Source organism: Amblyraja radiata, chromosome 23, assembly GCF_010909765.2.
Source record: "Amblyraja radiata isolate CabotCenter1 chromosome 23, sAmbRad1.1.pri, whole genome shotgun sequence".
Taxonomy (NCBI): Eukaryota; Metazoa; Chordata; class Chondrichthyes; order Rajiformes; family Rajidae; genus Amblyraja; species Amblyraja radiata.
The window spans coordinates 6,527,614-6,548,298 of record NC_045978.1 but is presented as its reverse complement, the minus strand read 5'-3'; the positions used below and the strand labels follow the sequence as shown (position 1 = coordinate 6,548,298).

Below are 20,685 nucleotides of genomic sequence, written 5' to 3'. Positions count from 1 at the left end.
TGACTGGCTGTGGCAGCTTTGACAGTCCGGAGTTGCCTTCTAGAGGGAAGTGATTCAAAATAATCAGCTTAGCATCTTAGACTTCCAGTGGCTTTTGAAACGGGTAGCTGCTGAATTACTCCAGCATTTTGTGTTCTTGTAAGCTCGTTACTTAGCAAGCGTAGCTTAGTTTAAGGGAGAAATACAGCACGGAAACAGGCCCCTAAGCCCACCGAGACCCTGCTGACCAACAACCACCCGTACACTAGTTCTATTTGACATACTGCGGTGCGATATACAGAATCCAGTTAACCTACAAACCTGTGGGAGGAAACCGGAGCACCCGGGTAAAACCCGCGAGGTCACAGGGAGAACGTACAAACTCCGTACAGACAACACCCCATCGGCAGGATCGAACCCGGGTTCGGGCCGGGTTGGGGGAGTGGGCAGAGCTGTGGCAGATGGAATACAGCGTAGCAAAGTGCGGAGTCATGCACTTCGTTACGAATAAAGGCATGGACTATTTTCTAAATGGGGAGCGAATTCAGAAATCGGAGGTGCAAAGGAACTTGGGAGTGCTGGTGCAGGATTGCCTAAAGGTTAATATGCAAGTTGAATTGGTAGTAAGGTGGGCAAATACAATGCTCGCATTTATTTCGAGAGGACTAGAATATAAAAACAGTGATGTAATGCTGAGGAAGGAACTGCAGATGCTGGTTTAAACCGAAGATAGACACAAAGTGCTGGAGTAACTCAGAGAGACACACAGCATCTCTGGAGAGAAGGAATTGGTGGCGTTTCGGGTCGAGACCTTGCCTTCAGACGGTCTGAGGAAGGGCCTCGACCTGAAACGTCACCCATTCCTTCCCTCAAGAGATGCTGCCTGTCCCGCTGAGTTACTCCAGCACTTTGCGTCTATCTTCGATGTAATGCAGGGGCTTTATAAGGCGCTGTTTCAGTCCGCATTTGGAGTATTGTCAGCAATTTTGGGCCCCGTATATTATTGATGCTGGAAATTTAGTTTGGGGAGTGGAGAGGAGGGAGCAGAAAATACTGGATAGACTCGGCAGGTCGGGCAACATCAGTGAGGGGTGAAAAATAATTTACCGTTCAGGTTGGTGAACTTTTATCAGGATTCTCGGGGAAGTGATGAGTTTGCGGCTCATGCAGTGCTGGGCGGAGAGAAGGAAAGGGAGGGTTTGTTGATGGGGTGGAGACCAAAAGGTTGATGGGTTTATGGTGATGCTCGCTGTAAGAAGACAACAACAAAACCTTATCACCGTCCCACAGCAGTTATTGCAACTTGCCCTGCTGCAGATTACAAGCATTTGCTGTTTTCATTGCAGTGTTAACCCAAATTGCCCACCCCTGTGCAAGTGGATCCACAATTTCCTGACCGGCAGACCACAGGTGGTGCGTGTGGGCCATCACATGTCATCCTCCCTCACCCTCAACACTGGGGGCCCCCCAGGGCTGTGTGCTGAGCCCTCTGCTGTATTCTCTCTACACCCACGACTGCAAGGCCATCTCAGACTCTAACATCATAGTCAAGTTTGCCGAATACACTCGTTCCATACCCTCAACCAACACAGTGGTAGGCCTAATCTCAAACAATGATGAGGCAGCCTACCACTCTGAAATCATCCACCTGGCAAACTGGTGTAGGGAGAATAACCTGGAGCTGAACACCTCCAAGACCAAGGAGCTCATAGTGGACTTCTCCAGGAAGCAGCATAAACGGGGCCCAGGTGGAGAGGGTGGAGAGCTTCAGGTACCTCGGCATCCACATCTCCCAGGACCTGACATGGTCACACCACCTCAGCAGCCTGGTAAAGAAGGCCAACCAGCGTCTTTACCATCTCAGACGGCTGAGGGACTTCAAGCTCCCCCTCAGGGTGCTCAAGAACTTCTACACCCATACTGTGGAGAGCATCCTGAGTGGGAGCATCATCACCTGGAGGGGGAACACCACCAAGAGGGACCACAACTGGCTCTGAGGAGGGTGGTTCGCTCAGCTGAGCCGACCATCAAAACCACCCTTCCCAACCTGCAGGACATCTACACCAAGCGCTGCAGGTCAAGAGCCAGGAGGATTATCCAGGACCACACTCACCCCAACAACAGACTGTTTTCCCTGCTGCCCTCAGGGAAACGGTACCGGCTGCTCAGGGCCAACACGGAGAGAATGAGGAGGAGTTTCTTTCCCCAGGCCATGAGACTGCTGAACGAGGACTGAGTGTCGCCGCCCCCCTCCCCCCCCCCCAGCCCCCCAGCCGCCCAACGCCCAAACCCTCCCCACCCTCCTCACCAGCACCTCACCAGCACCTGCACCCCAGCCCAAACCCCCCGCCCCGCCCTGCCTAGCTACCATCAAACACACACACATGGGACTGAACTGGATGGAACATGCTGTCATCACAGGTGTTCCACGGCACTTGTCACTTTGCTTGTAACAGCACTACTTGCTATATGGTATATTTATGGGGTATGTGTTATATGTGGGTATTGTTTTATGTGGGTTATGTGTAAGTGGGGAACCATGCACAACTGGACAGGCACTTAAGCATTTCACTACTGGTTATACCTGTATAATTGAGTATGTGACCAATAAACTTGAATTGAATTGAATTGAATTGAATATGTACATCCCTCGGTGATACAGCATGGAACCAGGCCCTTCAGCCCAACTTGCCCACACCGACCAACATGTCCTCTGCCCTCAGAGGGCGGTGGAGGCCGGTTCTCTGGATACTTTCAAGAGAGAGCTAGATAGGGCTCTTAAAGATAGTGGAGTCAGGGGATATGGGGAGAAGGCAGGAACGGGGTACTGATTGGGGATGATCAGCCATGATCACATTGAATGGCGGTGCTGGCTCGAAGGGCCGAATGGCCTACTCCTGCACCTATTGTCTATTGTCCCATCTGCACTAGTCTCACCTGCCTACGTTTGGCCCATATCCCTCTAAACCTGTCCCATCCATGTACCTGTCTAATTGTTCCTTAAACGATGCAATAGACCCTGCCTCAACTACCTCCTGTGGCAGCTCGTTCCATACCCTCAACCAACAAATGTTCCTCCTCAGATTCAATCTTTCCCACATCACCTTAAACCTACTGTATGTCCCCACTGGCTCTCGATTCCCCTACACTGGGCAAGAGACCCAGTGCATCTACCCGATCTATTCCTCTCATGAATTTGTACACCTCTATAAAATCACCCCTCATCCTCCTGAGCTCCAAGGAATAGTCCCAGCCTGGTCAACCTCTCCCTGTGGCTCAGACCCTCGAGCCCTGACAACATCCTCGGAAATCTTCTCATTTTTACACAAAGGGTGGAGGGTGTACGGAACGAGCTGCCGGAGGAGGGAGTTGAGGCAGGTACTATCACAACATTCAAGAAACATTTAGACAGGTACATGGATAGACCAGGTTTAGAGGGATTTGGGCCAAATGCAGTCAGATGGGACCAGTGCAGATGGGGCATGTTGGTTGGTGTGGGGCAAGTTAGGTCGCAGGGCCTGTTTGACTCTCTGCCCATATGTGTTTAATTGCAACAGAACGGAAGTTGAGAAATCAAATTCATATCTGTATTATACAGTGAGAATTGTAAAAGATAAGTTAGCGGAAGCAGATGTTATACTTTAAAGTGCTATAGCAGTTTGATCCAAAGATGTGTTGGATCCATCTCAATGTATTAGGAATTAGGCCGACTATTGACACATGTTCTGAGGTACAGTGAAATGCTTCTGTCCCCACGTTATCCAAAGAAATCAGATAATACTATACATGAATACAATCAGGCCAGCCACGGGTACAGAAGTGAAGAGAAAGATACCAGAGTGCAGAATACGTCTACCGTCTAATTTTGTCTACCTTTGACTTTTCCAGCATCTGCAGTTCTTTCTTAAACAGAGTGCAGAATATAGTTTCTCAGCATTGTGGCTAACATTGTGACAAAGAAAAAGTCCATTGTCCACAATGAGGTGGGTTGGAGAATTGGGACAGTAGCCTAGCTTATGGAAGGGCCGTTCACAAGCCTGATAGCAGAGGGGAAGAAGCTGTTCTTGAGTCTGGTGGTGCGCGCCTTCATGCCTGAGCTGGGAGGAGGAGGAAAGATCGAGGAGCTCGATTAGGTGGGCACCAAGCATAGGCTTGGCGATCATTTCGCCGAACATCTCCGCTCGGTCCGCATTAACCAACCTGATCTCCCGGTGGCTCAGCACTTCAACTCCCCCTCCCATTCCGAATCCGACCTCTCTGTCCTGGGCCTCCTCCATGGCCAGAGTGAGCACCACCGGAAATTGGAGGAGCAACACCTCACACCTAGAGGCATAAACATTGAATTCTCCAATTTCCGGTAGCCCTTGCTGTCTCCTCCCCTTCTCAGCTCTCCCTCAGCCCTCGGGCTCCTCCTCTTCCTTTTTACTTTCTTCTCCCCGCCCTCCCACCCTACATCAGTCTGAAGAAGGGTTTTGGCCCGAAAAGTTGCCTATTTCCTTCGCTCCATAGATGCCGCTGAGTTTCTCCAGCACTTTTGTCTACCTTCGAGGTGCTTGATTATGTTGGCTGCTCTCCTGAGGTCGCATGAAGTGTAGATGGAGTCAATGGTGGGGGGTCTGGCCTGTGCGTGGTCTATTCCAAGTTCTCTTGCCATTGTTTGCAGCCATCCACTTGCTCCCACCTCAAGGCTTATCAGTCTTGTCTAGTAAATAATATTGAAGGTCTATCTATGCATGGCTTGGGGAAGGTTGGAAGAACGGTCCTTGAAATGAAGGGAGTGAGTTATGGGAACTGCTGTAGAAACTGCTTCTTTTAAAAAATATTGAGTATGTTATTTCATCATGGAGAACCTCATCTGAGTAATTTTAAAAACATTAACTAAATCTAGAACACCAGCATGCTTGAGCACTCTTAACCAAAGAGCTAGGGAAATATTGTATCGTGTACATTTAAAACAATTTCTTAGTTTAGTTTAGAGATACAATGTGGAAACAGGCCCTTCGGCCCACCAAGTCAGTGCCGACCAACGATCATCCATGCACTAGTTCTATCCCACACACTAGGGACAGCTCACAAAACCAATAACCCACAAAGCTGCATAGCTTTGGAATGAGGAAGGAATCTGAGGCACCCGGAGAAAACCCAGTCCCGGAATATGTTCCTTTCCCAGGGTGACGGGAAAGTCCAGGAATCTTAAAGATAGTGGAGTTAAGGGATATGGGGAGAAGGCAGGAACGGGGTACTGATTGTGGATGATCAGCCATGATCACATTGAATGTCGGTGCTGGCTCGAAGGGCCGAATGGCCTACTCCTGCACCTATTGTCTATAAATGCTGCATGTACTTAGAAGGTGAAGCTACATCAATGAGAACGAGTTGGCAATGAGAGTTGAGAATGCTTTAGGGCCTGAACTATAGGGGGAGGTTGAGTAGACTGGGACTTCTTCGGAGCACAGGAGAATGAGGGGTGATCTTGTAGAGGTGTGTACAATTATGAGAGGAATAGATCAGATAGATGCACAGCGAATCTTGCCCCAGAATAGGGGAAATCGAGGACCAGAGGCCATAGGTTTAAGGTGAGGGAAGTGATATTTAATAGGAATCTGAGGGGTAACTTTTTCACTCAAAAGGTGGTGGGTGTATGGAATGAGCTGCCAGAGGAGGTAGTGGAGGCTGGGACTATCCCAACGTTTAAGACACAGTTAGACAGGTACATGGATGAATTAATGAATTAATAACTTTATTGGCCAGGTAGGTTCACATACAAGGAATTTGCCTTGGTGCAAATGGATAGTACTGGTTTGGCGGGATATGGGCCAAATGCAGGCAGGTGGGACTGGTGTAGCAGGGACATGTTGGCCGGTGTGGGCCGAAGGGCCTGTTGCCACGATGTAGCACTCTTTGTCTCTACGACTCTCTGCTTGAAATGCTCAGCAAGTCAAATAGCGGTTCTGACATGGGACGGTGATGGGGACCTCGTTCAGGACCTCGTCTCCGCCATTTAGAACTGAGACGAGGAAACACTTTTTCTCACAGAGAGTGGTGAGTCTGTGGAATTCTCTGCCTCAGAGGACGGTGGAGGCAGGTTCTCTGGATGCTTTCAAGAGAGAGCTAGATAGGGCTCTTAAAAATAGCGGAGTCAGGGGATATGGGGAGGAGGCAGGAACGGGGGTACTGATTGGGGATGATCAGCCATGATGACCTTGAATGGCGGTGCTAACTCGAAGGGCCGAATGGCCTACTCCTGTGTCTATTGTCTATTGTCAGCATCAGATAAAGAGGCACCAATGAGTGGAATGGGCTCTTGATTGAGATGGTGAAGAATAAAATCTTTGGAGTTTTTCTGATTGAAAGACACAATTTGGAAACAGGCCCGTGGGTCACCGAGTTGACACCGACCATCGATCACCGGTCCAGACTACTGCTATGTTGCCCACACATTCTCATCCACTCCCTGCACACCCGGGGCAATTTACAATTCACCAACAAACCCACACGTCTTTGGGACGTGGGAGGAAACCGGGGCACCCGGTGGAAACCCACGAGGTCACAGGGAGAACGTGCAAACTCCACACAGACAGCACCCGGAGGTCAGGATCGAACCAGGGTCTACCCTGTGCCACTCTCGACAGTAAAACCTTTGAGTAGATTGAATTTTGTTTCAAGCCGACAACAGCTAGGATCTTTCGGTTTAGTTGCAATGATGTAAAGGGACTTTCCCGAGCCGTGGGCTTGGGATATTAATACAAGGAACATGTATTTTTCTATTTCCGCAGAAATGGGCCTACATGCTGGCAGCAATGGTGATTAGTAGCCTATACTTCCTCTGTGCATTGATTCTATTAATTGGAGTTAAGGAACGCGCAGGTATGTTGCTTGTATATTACAGCGCCAACCTTCCTGTTCATCGCGGTGTGTGTCTGTGTCACTTTGGCTTTGCACTGTGTGAATTTTTTAGACAGGGCAAGCGGGGGGGGGGGGAGCACTGTCTAAAAAATTCACATGGGCTGGTGAAGGAAGCTGTGTGTTTGTGTGTTCCACCCTGACAGTTGCCGGCAGTCTGCTGAAAAATCGCCTAAGTGGGACAGGCCCATGAGGCTGATAAACAAAATTTATTCGCAAACTAAAATGTTCAATTGCTGCCCGGATACTGGTGTATGAACTTGTCTTTCGTTTAGAGATACAGCACGGAAACTGGCTCCTTCACCCCAACGAGTCCGCACCGACCAGCGATCTCCGCACACCAACACCATCCTACACACACTGTGGACAATTTACAATTTTATACCAAGCTAGTTAACCTACAAACCTGTATATCTTTGGATGTGTGGGAGGAAACCGAAGATCTCGGAGAAAGGTCACGGGGAGAACGTACAAACTCCGTACAGACAGCACCCGAAGTCAGGATCGAACCCGGGTCTCTGGCGCTGTAAGGCAGTAGCCCTACCACAGCGCCACTGTGCATTTTTTGCCTCTGCTATTTTTTCTCTCTCTTTTTGCATTAATCATTCCTCCATCGAAGGCAACTATAGGAGGCACTGGCCCAAAGAGGCAACCAGCATCAACAAGTACCCGCACTACCCTGGCCACGCACCCATTTCACTCCTGACAGCAGGAAGAAACCTGTCTAAATATATTGCAACGTTAAAGAAACATTTAGACAGGTACATGGATAGGACAGGTTTCGAGGGATATGGGCCAAACGCAGGCAGGTGCGACTAATGTAGATGGGGCATGTTGGCCGGTATGGGCAGGTTGGGCTGAAGGGCCTGTTTCAACACTAAGACTCTATGACTCTCTAAGAAGGTACAAGAGCCTGAAAACTGTGACCACCAGGCTTAGGAAAAGCTTCTTCCCAGCAATTATCAGGCTCTTGAACGCTACACAACACTAACCTCAGCAACTGTGAACAATGGACTTCTGTGCACTGTCTTTGACTGCACTAAACACCTCTTGTTTGTGCACCAGTGTTATGGTTATTAATTTATTGAATTTTTGATTGCAATATTTATCTGTGTTTATCGCGTTTACAGGCCTGCTATCCGAACTTTAGTTGTCAGTACATAGACAATTAAACAAGAGTCTATTGCTTCACCAGAACAGCTACTTTTTATACCTGACCCCAGCCACTGAAATTTACGACATAGTTTGTTTAAGGCAGCAAACAGATTGGACAAGTTTAAGCTTTACATAATTTCTGATTCCGATACCCTCAGATGCTCAGTGAACCAGTTATGTGTATTTGAGTGTAGTAAGAGCCCGGTCCTACTGTACGAGTTCATTCCAAGAGCTCTCCCGAGTTTAAAAAAAATCAAACTCGTGGTAAGCACGGAGAATGAGCGTTACGAGCCGCTGAGAGACGTCCCCGAGCTCCGACGTACCCAGCGGGTACGTCGGAGCTCGGGGACGTCTCTTAGCGGCTCGTAACGCTAACGGCTGGTACTCGGGAAGACTCGCTAACGGCAGGAAAGCACGGGAAGACTCGTGAAGATTTTTCAACACGTTGAAAAATGTCCACGAGGGCCCCGAGTACCGACAAGCGGTCATTACCGTAAATCTCCGAGTTCGAATCAGGGCAAACTCGTGAGAGCTCTTGGAATGAACTCGTACCGTGGGACAGGGCTACAAGGACACCAATTGCTGGAGTAACTCAGCGGGTCGGGCAACATCCTGGAACCCTTTTTTTTGGACGGCACAATGTCGTCTATCCTTGTCCTCCAGGGACGCTGCCTGGCCCCCTTGAGTTACTCCAGCACCTTGTGTCTTTTTTTTTTTATAGACCAGCATCTGCAGTTATTTGTGTCTACGTGTATTTGGAAGACATTACTTGTAGATTAATTGGTACTTTTATTTTGGTTATTGCAGGTTGCTTTACTCCCAAAGACCATTTCCATGTGTCGTACCTGACGGGCCTGAAGCTGGTGATGAGTCACAAACCATACCTGAGTCTAACCTTTGGCTTTCTATTCATCTCCTTGGCTTTTCAGGTAACTCAAGTGACTATGTTGCACTGTATTTATCTGTTGCCGTTAGGCTTTAGCATCATTGGTAAACTAAAGAACCCAGAAGTCATGTTGTTCAGTATTAGAGTCGTAGTGGCGTACAGCATGGAAACAGGCCCTTCAGCCCAACTTGCCCACACCGACCAAAGTATCCCATCTGTACTAGTCCCACCTGTCCCCGTTTGGCCCACATCCCTCAAGATGGGTCTTATCCATTGTACCTGTCTAATTGCTTCTTAAACATTTCAATAGTCCCTACCTCAACTACCTCCTCCGGCAGCTCATTCCATACAGCACGGTGGCGCAGCGGTAGAGTTGCTGCCTTACAGCGCCAGAGACCCGGGGTTCGATCCCGACTACGGGTGCTGTCTGTACAGGGTTTGTACGTTCTCCCCGTGACCTGCGTGTGGTTTCTCCGAGATCTTCGGTTTCCTCCCACACTCCGAAGACACACAAGTTTGTAGGTTAATTGGCTTGGGTGTAAATGTAAAATTGTGGGATAGTGTCAATGTGCGGTGATCACTGGACGGCGCGGACTCGGTGGGCCAAAGGGCCTGTTTCAGCGCTGTACCTCGAAACTAAACTAAAAACCCACCACCCTTTCTGTGAAAAGGTTACCCCACAGATCCCTATAAAAATCAACCCCCCCCCCCTCCTCTCACCTTAAACCTATGTCCACATAAGACTGGACGAAACATAATCTGAAGCTGATAATCAACAGTAGTGCGAGTGAATGAAAGACACAGTAGAGATACGAGAATGCAGATGCTGGAATGCTGGAATATTGGACAGATAGAGGCGGGCACCAGAGACCCAGGTTCGATCCTGACTAGAGGTGCTGTCTGTGCAGAGTTTGTTACGTTCTCTCTGTGACCGCGTGGGTTTTCTCCGGGTGCTCCGGTTTCCTCCCACATTGCAAAGACGTACAAGTTTAAACGTTAATTTTCCCTGGCGCCTCTACGTAGATCTAGTGTACGGGTGATCTCTGGAGAACGTTTCGGCTCGGGTCCCTTCTTTGGACTCAAAAGTCTTAAGTGCATTCACCAATTGCGTGAGAAAACAATGGAATTCAGCCGCCAAGTCGTTGGTCGACCACGGAAGGCGATGGCTGGAGGCCCCGCAGCAGCCTGGGGCTCGCCTGGGTCGGGCACCACTCATAGCCACTGGAGCGTGGGCTGGACTTGGAAAATGGCTCCAAAACATGCCGCCTCTTGCACGCGGGCTCAGTAGACTGTTGCTGTACAACTGCTAATCGGGGATGATACGGCAATACTCTACGGGACTGGAAGAAATTAATTTCACTGTGCGTTGGCACTTTGTACGTTCGACAATAAAGCAGCTTTGAGCGTTGCCTCTTTATCAGGTGTGTCCCCCCCCCCCCTTCTCTGAACCCCATGAACTTTGGGGCATGTGTCCCATGACCTTTGTCCAGTATCCCCACCTACTCCTGAGCCCAATGAACCCGTGTTCTTTGGACACTCTCCCTTGGCACACACATGCAGGCCAACTATTTCTGTCGGGACCTGGAGGGCAGCAACCTCGAACACGAAAACCACAAGCAGAAAAATCAAACATTTGTACCTGCAGCCACAGCGTGTGTTCAGGATTTGCTTTCACCGCTGAGATTTGCTGTTGAAATTTGTGTTTGCTAAGATTACGCTTCATTGCAAATGGCCATGTCCATGTCAAGTTTAAGAATAAGGGGTTAAACATTTAGAACGGAGATGAGGAAACACTTTTTCACACAGAGAGTTGTGAGTCTGTGGTATTCTCTGCCTCAGAGGGCGGTGGAGGCCAGTTCTCTGGATACTTTCAAGAGAGCTGGATAGGGCTCTTAAAGATATGCCGGAGTCAGGGGATATGGGGAGAAGGCAGGAACGGGGTACTGATTGTGGATGATCAGCCATGATCACATTAAATGGCGGTGCTGGCTCGAAGGGCTGATTGGCCTACTCCTGCACCTATTGTCTATTGTCTAAAATGTAATAAGCTTAACACTTCTTCCTATTGCTTTCCCATGTCCGCAGCTCGTCCAGAATAATTTTGCCCTGTTTTGCACGCATGCTGCTGGGCTGGGCAATCACTTCCAGCACATCATCTTTGTCATCTTGGTATGTATCGATGTTCACAGACGCAAATGTAATTTCTCAAGGAAATCTTTTGTGTGAATAATATGTCTATTTAAACTGCCCACACCGGCCAACATGTCCCATCTACACTAGTTTAGCCCATACCCCTCTAAGCCTGTCCTGTCCAATTGCCTCTTAAACATTGCAATAGGACAATTTTATGTACAATTGTAACTTTATTTTCTTGCATTCTAGGTCATTTATTTGTTTGCACTTGGATCTTTTGATTGCATGCATTTCAGTCAATTTGAAGATTTATGGTGCCTACATTTTATAAATTCTGCCCCATTAATAGCTGGACAATTTATATTGTTACCTCCTCCTTGTCCCATTAATGATTGACGTGACTTATACAAGGCACGCACAAATTAAATATTGGGCAAAATTATTTTGGCGCCCTTTAACCTGATGTTGCTGTTGAGGGTCGTAGAGTTATGGAGCACAGAAACAGGCCCTTCAGCCCACCGCTCCCATGCTGACCCTCGAATAACCGTCAATGGAGTCAACCCTCAATAGCACCAAAAACAGAAACAGGCCATTCAGCCCACTAAATGCATGCTGACTATCAAATAGTCCCTCCATACTAATCTCATCATATACCTAGATCTCTGCTTTATTTCTAGTAGAAAGCAATTAGATGATTAAATTTCTTTCTCTCTCTCCCTCTCCAGATCTCTGCAACACTCATGGTTCCGTTCTGGCAGTGGGTCCTGGTGAAGTTTGGAAAGAAATTAGCTCTGTTTGTGGGACTGATCGTGAGTTGACATGTCCTGCAACAAAGCTGAAATCTTTCTCTTTCTGCCGTCTCATTGCCATGGTGTGATCTTTGTCCTGTTCTCCCCGACGAGTGCGACCATTATGTTTTAGATCGAGCAGGTGCTTGTTAGCTGTTGAGGAGGTGTAGGATGGTGTCAGATGGTCTTTCTTGCTGCTGAATATATTCCATTGTAAGACCACAAGACATTGGAGCAGAATTAGGCCATTTGGCCCATCGAGTCTGCTCCGCCATTGATTCATGGCCAATCTATTTTTCCTTCTCAACCCCATTCTCCAGCTTTTTTTCCCGTGACCATTTTACAGTCTTACTAATCAAGAAACTATCAATGTCTGCGTTAAAAATGACCCCTCGTCTTGGCCTCCACTGCATCTGTAGCAATGAATTCCGCAGATTCACCACCTTCTGGCTACAGAATTTCCTCCTCATCTTTTTTCTGAAATGGAGGATATGGGGTGGAGAATCGAGGTCAAACAGGCAATGCATAATCGAACCCGGGGTGTCTGGCGTTGTGAGGAAGCACCTCTACCAAAATACTCACATAAGTTTGCTTGTGAGGGGGAGGGGGAGATTTAATAGGAGTAACTTTTTTTTTGCACAAAGGCTGGTTGGTGGATGGAACGAGCTGCCAGAGGAGGTAGTAGATAGGGCAGGTACTATTGCAATGTTTAAGAAACATTAGGACAGGTTTAGAGGGATATGGACCAAACGCAGGCAGGTGGGGCTAGTGTAGACGTGGCATGTTAGTGGGCAAGTTGGGCCGGAGGGCCTGTTTCCACACTGGCTTCTTGCACATATATTTGAACTGTGCTTTCTTTCCACATAAAAATAATATATATAGTATAGTAGACTGTGGGCCGAAGGGTCTGTTTCCACGCTGTACGACTATGCCTCTAACCTGTTCGATCTTCTGTTAGCATGGTATACTGATCAATAATTGTTTAGTTGCATTTAATTCACTAAAGGGAAATTAGTGTTCTCACCACTCGAAGGTAGGACTTTGGACACTGACGGATATCTTTTCTCCTGTCTTTCTTTCTTCCTCTCAGTGGTACATCCCTCCATTGATCACCATAGTCACGGTGAACGGTAACCTGCCAGTGATTATCATCATGGCCATCGCTACTGGGGCCAGCCTTGCCGTTGCCTTCCTGTTGCCATGGTAAGTCTGTCCAGTCACTGTGACGTCACGCTCCAGATAGAACCTTTGGTCCAAAGATTCTCTTGACAGTGAGAGAGAGAGAGAGATAAACATTTGCTTATTGAATTGTGAAAGGCGGGTGGCGTGGCGGTGGAGTTGCTGTCTCTCAGCGCCAGTGTCCCTGTGTTCGATCCTGACCAGGGGGTGCTGTCTGCACGGAGTTAGCACGTTCTCCCCGTGACCCTGGTGGGTTTTCCCCGGGATCCCCGGTTTCCTCCCACACTCCAAAGACGTACAGATTTTATAGGCTAGTTGGCTCGGTAATAATTGGGACTTGTCCCCTAGTGTGTGTAGGGTAGTGATAGTGTGCGGAGATCGCTGGTCGGCGCGGACTCAGTGGGACGACAGGCCTGTTTCCGCTTTGTATCTCCAAACTAAAACCACACTCAACTAGGTTAAAATAAAAATGAAATGCTGGATATCGAATTTCCATAATTGAGCAAGCCTATCCATAGTCTAGTATCTTTCCTTCAAGACGTCACTATTTTGTACTCTTTTTGCCAGCCCCAGGTTACAGCCCCTCCAAGATGATAGACTAAATGCCTTATTCTACATCTTACAACTGTACGCCCCAACTTTTTTCAACCATTTTTTTTTGATTAAATGGCAATAATCAGCTTTCATTTAACATAGTTGCTTCAGATGAACAGGGGTATAAAAAAAACCAAACCAAAATAATAATTAAAGATGGAGTCCAAAAATCTCGACTGAAAAATCTCGACTGCATTTTAACCAGGTTTACAGATCATGCAGAATGGGCATAGGTCCTTCGGCCCATCGTGTCCACGCCGACCATCGACCACCCGTTCACACTAGTTCTATGTTATCCCGCTTTCTCATCCCACACTCCAGGGCCCATTTTATAGGGGTCAATCAATCTCTAAACCCGCCATCTTTGAGATGTGGGAGGAAACTGAAGCACCCGGAGGAAACCCACATGGGCACAGGGAGAACGGGCAAATTCCACACGGACAGCACCCGAGGTCAGGATCGAACCCTGGTCTCTGGCGCTGTGAGGTAGCAGTTCTACCCGCTGCACAGTCTCGCTCTTTGCAGAGGGAAGTGTGGTTTACGAACGAGCTTTCTTTGCTGTCTTTTAAAACATTTGGACAGATATATGGTAGGTTTTGGGGAGCTGAGGGCCAAACACAGTCAAAATGGGACTAGTCTAATGTACCAACCTGGTTGGCATGGGCAAGAAGGGACGAATGGCCTGTTTCTGAGCTGTAAGTACTCCGATGAGTATCTAATTGCAGTTGTATTAATTTCATAAATTCTTAAGTGATAGGAGCAGAATTAGGCCTTTCAGCCCATCAAGTCCACTCCGCCATTCAGTCATGGCTGATCTATCTCTTCCTCCTAACCCCATTTTCCTGCTTTCTCCCCATAACTCCTGGCACCCGTACTAATCACGAATCTATCTATCTCTGCTTTAAAAATATCCATTGGTGTCATTTTTTCAATTGGTATATTACAATCCCCAATCTTGTTTTGCAACTCAGAGCTAAGCGTTAATTTTATTGTGGTTTTCTCCGTTTGATTTGTCCGCCAACCCGCCTGATTGTTCTGAGTTTTATTTCCAGGTCAATGCTTCCAGATGTTGTGGATGATTTTCGAGCAAAGAATCCTCGCTGCTTAGACCTGGAGCCCTTGTTCTACTCCTTCTATGTATTCTTCACTAAATTCGCTGCTGGAGCCTCCCTGGGCTTTTCAACCTTGTGTTTGCAGTATGTTTCCAATTTATGTTTTTATATAGAGTCATAGAGTGATACATTGTGGAAGCGGGCCCAACTTGCCCACACCGGCCAACATGTCCCAGCTACACTAGTCCCACCTGCCTGCGTTTGGTCCACATCCCTCCAAACCTGTCCTATGCATGTACCTGTCTAAGTCTTTCTTAAACGTTGGGATAGTCCCAGCCTCAACTACCTCCTCTGGCAGCTTGTTCCATACACCCACCACCCTATGTGTGAAAAAGTTACCCCTCAAGATTCCTATTAAATCTTTACCCCTTCACCTTGAACCTATGTCCTCTGCTCCTCAATTCCCCTACTCTGGGCACGAGATTCTGTGCATCTACTCGATCTATTCCTCTCATTATTTTATACACCACTATAAGATCACCCCTCATCCTCCTGCACTCCAAGCAATAGAGACCCAGCCTACTCAACCTCTCCCTATAGCTCACACCTTCTAGTCCTGGCAACATCCTCGTGAATCTTCTCTGAACCCTTTTGTTCTCTCCAACCATCCAATTGCTTTTTTGTGTTACTGTTTTAGTTACATAACCGATTTTAGATTTCACATTTCTCGGGCGGAGATACTTGATTTAAGTTATGTACCTCATGCTTACAATACATCTATACCTTTAGCAATACAGTATGCTCTGTTAAAGTGGAGAAACAAGGATGCTGGTTTTCACAAGAGGCCACACAAAGTGCTGGAGTAACTCAGCAGGTCAGGCAGCTCCTTTGGAGAACATGGATAGGAGATGTTTTGAGCCGGGACCCTTCTTCAGACTGAGTTCGGCCCATGATGTCCATGCTCGACGTGAGGCCAAGTTTAGTTTTAGTTTAGCGACATAAAGTGGAAGCAGGCCGTTCGGCCCAACAAGTCTGCACCAACCAGGAATAGGTGATGTTTTGGGTTGGAACCCTTCTTCAGACTGAAAGATAGAGGTGGGGAGGGTTGGTTCGGGGGTGGGGGGGGGGGTGGAGGCGAAGGCGAGAGAAAAGGCCAGAACAACACAGGGTCAGCAACAGATGATCTCGGGGAGGGTGGAGTCCATCATGGTCCATTGTTGGCTGGGGACGATGGGGATACAAGGATGTGAACGGTGGGAGTTTAGCTAATGCCGTCTAATCCAGTTTTAATCCAGCATTCTGGTAAAACCTCTTCTGCAGCCCCCACATCCACCCTGTAATGGGGCGACCAGAACTGCAAACGTCTCGGTCAAATTATTTTTTGTTACCGCGAGTGAGGAGGTGAATGCTGCTTCATTATGAGGCATATGTGGTGGGACACGAGTGCTTCAGGTGGTCATAGCTGGATGGCCACCGGATCGTACCATGGTGGGATGTACAACGTGCTTCATCGTTCAACCCTTAGTGCATTGAGAAGCATTTCATGAGTTGCCATGTTGCCAACCACCCCAGAGTTCACAGGGGGTTCCGTCATCTGTGTGTCTGTTCAGCTTTTCAGGTTACAGACCGGGAACCTGCGAACAAATCCCAGCCGTGGCGACGACTCTGAAGGTGTTGGTGGCACCCGTCCCAATAATGATGGTGCTGATCGGATTGGCGATATTTTATTTTTATCCGATAGACGAGAAGCGGAGAAGAGAATTAAAGATGGAGCTTGAAGTGTAAGCGTGTGGGCTATTAATCTCTTTGTTTAGCTTGGGTTTTTGGTAGAGACGGAAGATTGGCCAAGTGAAGTTGGCGAGAGTTCTGTGCACAGTGGTTTGATGGCTTCCTGGGCACGGTGCCCTTAGCAGCAGCTTCATAAGGACAGAGGGAAGAACAGGCGGATACGTATTCGGGGCGGCACGGTTGCGCAGCGGTAGAGTTGCTGCCTCACGGCTCTGGGGATCTGAGTTCGATACTGACCTTGGCTGCTGGCTAGGTGGAGTTTGCACGTTCTCCCTGTGTCCGCATAGGTTTCCCACATGTCCCAAAGGCAGGGCCACACTCTGGTGCAGCGGTAGAGTTGCTGCCTCACAGCGCCAGAGCCCCGGGTTCGATCCTGACCACCGGTGCTATCTGCACTGAATTTGTACGTTCTCCCCGTGACCTGCGTGGGTTTTCTCCGGGTGCTCCGGTTTCCTCCCACACTCCAAAGACGTACAGGTTTGCAGGTTAATTGGCTTTAGTAAAAGTGTTAGTGTGCGGGGATCGCTGGTCAGAGTTGATTTAGCTTAGTTTTAGTTTAGAGATACAGCACGGAAACAGGCCCTTCGGCCCACCAAGTCCACACCGACCAACGATTACCCGCCCATTAACACTATCCTACACACACTAGGGAGAATGTTTACATTTTATACCAAACCATTAAATTAATCATCCCTTCTGTTATTGCACAACAATTTTGATTTTGTAATAAACTGTCCCAATGAAGTGAGGGAATTAACTTTAAAATATTGAATAGCTGTTACATTTTGATTAGTATGGGTGTCAGGGTTTATGAGGAGAAGGCAGGAGAATGGGGGTTAGGAGGGAGAGATAGATCAGCCATGATTGAATGGCGGAGTAGACTTGATGGGCCGAATGGCCTAATTCTGCTCTGATCACTAATGATTACAACACCATATTTTACTAAGACAGTTCTTGGGCCATAGCACTTGTTGTAAGCAATTGTGTTGTGTTATAAAGATGGCAGTACCGATGATGACCATCTAACAAAGGAAGCTGAAGGAACTGAATAGATCAGAGAGAGAGAGAAGCTTTGTGTCGCTGTCCTCGATTGTGTGTACAGTTGCTCATCACGTCACCCTTTCATCAACAATGCCTTTCTTTGACAGAACAAGCTGGGAAGTGGAACTCGAAGAGAACACACTTTGAAACCAAAAAATGCACCAAATCCTTTGTAAGATCTGTGACTCGTGTGGATTCTGGCTTCAGGTTGAAGATTGAGATGCCGAATTCTTGTAATACAGATGTGAGGACAAGTGGTCATCAAAGAGCCGTTCCTCCCGTAAAGAATCAAACCAGACTCGTCACCGAGCTGCCACAGAGAGACATGGAGACCGAAGCAGACCTGAACTAACCAAGCCTTACCTCGTCACCCACCATGGCCAAAACAACATGACACCAAAATAAAGAACATTTGTTTTTGTTTTAAATTTTTTTTTTTTTTTTTAAATAAAACCTGTTTTTCTAGTATATGTCAAACCATGCGCTAACTCAGTCTTGGCTTGCAGGAAAAGTTTAATAACAATTCCTCGTTCTGCAAGCAGAGCACAAAGTGCTGCAGGAACTCAGCAGGCCAGGTCAGGTCTGCGTCTGTGGAGGGAATAGGCAGACAGAAGGACTCTTCTTCAGACTTGAAGTGTCTCGACCTGAAACGTCTGTCCATTCCCTCCAGAGATGCTGCCTGACCCACCCGAGTCCCTCCGACAATTTGTGTTTGCTCAAGATTCCAGCATATGCAGTTCACCGTATCCACCGCACTTTGAATGGAGATGTGGGAGCCAAGGTCATCTCTCAAGCCTCTGACACTTTTTGCCTTCCATGTGCTACGTCTGGGAGCTATTGATAAGGGAGACAGTAGAAAATGTACTGCCATTAAATGCTGCTGATATTTTTATTTCTCATTTAGAAAAGCAGAATTTAAATATACAACCTCAGTTAAACAGATGTGTGCGTGCAATAAATGAATTGAACCACAGGAGAAATCAAGAGAAAAGATCTAATTATAACTGAATTGTGCTTTATAAATCCACAGTAAAGAGAGATATTCATCATTACGTGTGAATTTCTCCACTCATGTAAATGTAGGAAAATAATGTATTATAATATTGCAGCTAACATGAATACAAATATATCAAAAGCATTTAATGAAACAAATGCTGGCCCAAACGTTGCTCAGCCATCTCTTTAATACTATTTGGGTGAGGGGGGTCGGGGGGTGGGTGGGGAGAGCAATGGCTGAAACGAAGGGGAAGGGATCTGAAATACCCTTTTTGCTCTGGTTTCTGCACTGATCTATCACCTGGTACTTTGGAAGCCAACAGTTATTCACTTTTTAAGTGAATAACTCTCTCGGGGGGGAATAAGTGTTTTTTTGCATAATTACCTGAGAAATAGCCCGTAAACGCATTTCCATAAACTTTTGAATGTGCACGAGTGTAAAAGTTCTATTTTTCTAAAAAAAGCAATGAGTAATAGGGAAAGGAAGGATGATTAATAGGAAAAATGAAGAATTAGATGATGATTAAACTTTTTATTTATATTTTGGTCTTGTTACAATGTGTTTAGCATTTTCTGAAATTGAGTCAAGGACAGTTTATTGTCACATGTACCAATTAAGGTGCAGTGAAATTTGAGTCAAGCTCGTGATTTGAAGGATGAGCCACACTGTTTGTGTTTCATTGTGTAATGGATGGGTGATTCTGAGAATATTCTGTTTTATTGAACTTCTTCACAGAGCACTGATGTACTTCATGCTACTATTAGCTTTGTGGACAGGAAGCTAAATATAACCTCTTACGGCCAAGATCTTTTATTAATTTTAAAAGACAAAATAAATTGTATTCTGGGCCAGTGCACAAATTAGGGCATCTTTCAATATTTCTCCTAAAGTTTCATTCATTTTATAACTGATTATCAGGTGTAAACAATGTTAATTTGTGTTGTAAGTTGAAAGGGAGCTGCACAAGTCCAACACCAGAACCATGGATGGATGCCAATCTATGATAGACTTCAATACATAATCTTGCACTTGGTGTTTGAAAACACTCCGTGGGTCAGTCAGCATCTATGGAGGGGATGGACAGACATTTTGAAGGTCGCGACCCTTTTGCAGACTGGAAATATCCCGACCCAAAACGTCGCCTGTTCATTCCTTCCACAGACGCTGCCTGACCCATTGAGTTTCTCCAGCACTTTTCTGTCTGTCTGTGCAGTGGCCGGCGAATCTGATAAGGAAACATTTGAAATCTCTGTGAAGAAACTTGTGGAAAATAAAACCTCAATGATGTGTGAAAAAACATTGTGACTTTGTGCAGGAAAGTGGTCAATAAGGGCCATGAGTGATAGGAGCAGAATTAGGCCATTTGGCCCATTGGGTCCATTCTGCCATTCAATCATGGCTGATCTATCTCCCTCCTAGCCCCATTCTCCTACCTTCTCCCCATAACCCCTGACACCCGTTAGTAGCCATTCCCAATAAGCAGTGTCAACACTGGATGGTTGAGAGGAAGGATAGCCCATGTAGGCCCTTTAAAAACTCATTAGCAGCAAGGTATCTTTGCTCTAAGCATGAAACATCCCAGTTTAGGACCACAGTGGGCCAGGACTTGCATTTTATCTCCACAGTTTATGTTTACGCTGAATATCCTTTGGAAGTAACGAGAATTAATTGTAAATGCTTCTGAAAACTTTGTTCTGTCACTTAAAATCTGTCGGGTGTTTATATCTTTTGTTTTCCTTTGTTACATGATGTAAATTTAATTATTGTTGTGCACAGAATTATATATTAAATTTATAACATTAAGTTAACTTCTGATTATACTGCACTTTGTTAATAGGAATCTAGACAGGCATCGGGTAAAGCAGCCTCAGTGGGTTTATACAGTAATTGTAATCTACACAAATACTCCATTTAGTTTATAGGTACAGTGCGGAAACAGGCCTGTGGCACGGTGGCGCAGCGGTAGAGTTGCTGCTTTACAGCGGCAGAGACCCGAGTTTGATTCTGGCTACGGGTGCTGTCTCTATTGAGTTTGTGTCTTCTCCCCGTGACCCGCGTGGGTTTCCTCCAGGAGCTGTGGTTTCCTCCCATGCTCCAAAGACATACAGGTTTGTAGGCTAATTGGAGTCGGTAAATTTGTAAATTGTGTCTAGTGTGTAGGGTAGTGTTAGTGTGCGGGGATCGCTGGTC

At 46.9% G+C, this 20,685-nt stretch overlaps 1 protein-coding gene across 1 annotated transcript in view; it reads left to right on the top strand.

Moving 5' to 3' along the window:
• The window catches only part of LOC116986187 (sodium-dependent lysophosphatidylcholine symporter 1-like), a 37,312-nt gene extending 17,009 nt beyond the window's left edge, over positions 1–20,303 (top strand). The window contains exons 7-15 of the mRNA XM_033041463.1: positions 6,756–6,846; positions 8,845–8,966; positions 11,009–11,092; positions 11,782–11,865; positions 12,935–13,047; positions 14,670–14,813; positions 16,280–16,450; positions 16,532–16,537; positions 17,606–20,303. Coding sequence (XP_032897354.1) covers positions 6,756–6,846; positions 8,845–8,966; positions 11,009–11,092; positions 11,782–11,865; positions 12,935–13,047; positions 14,670–14,813; positions 16,280–16,450; positions 16,532–16,537; positions 17,606–17,645 — 855 coding nt within the window. The 3' untranslated portion in view covers positions 17,646–20,303. The remainder of the gene's footprint in view (positions 1–6,755; positions 6,847–8,844; positions 8,967–11,008; positions 11,093–11,781; positions 11,866–12,934; positions 13,048–14,669; positions 14,814–16,279; positions 16,451–16,531; positions 16,538–17,605) is intronic.
• The last annotated feature ends 382 nt before the right edge of the window (positions 20,304–20,685 follow it).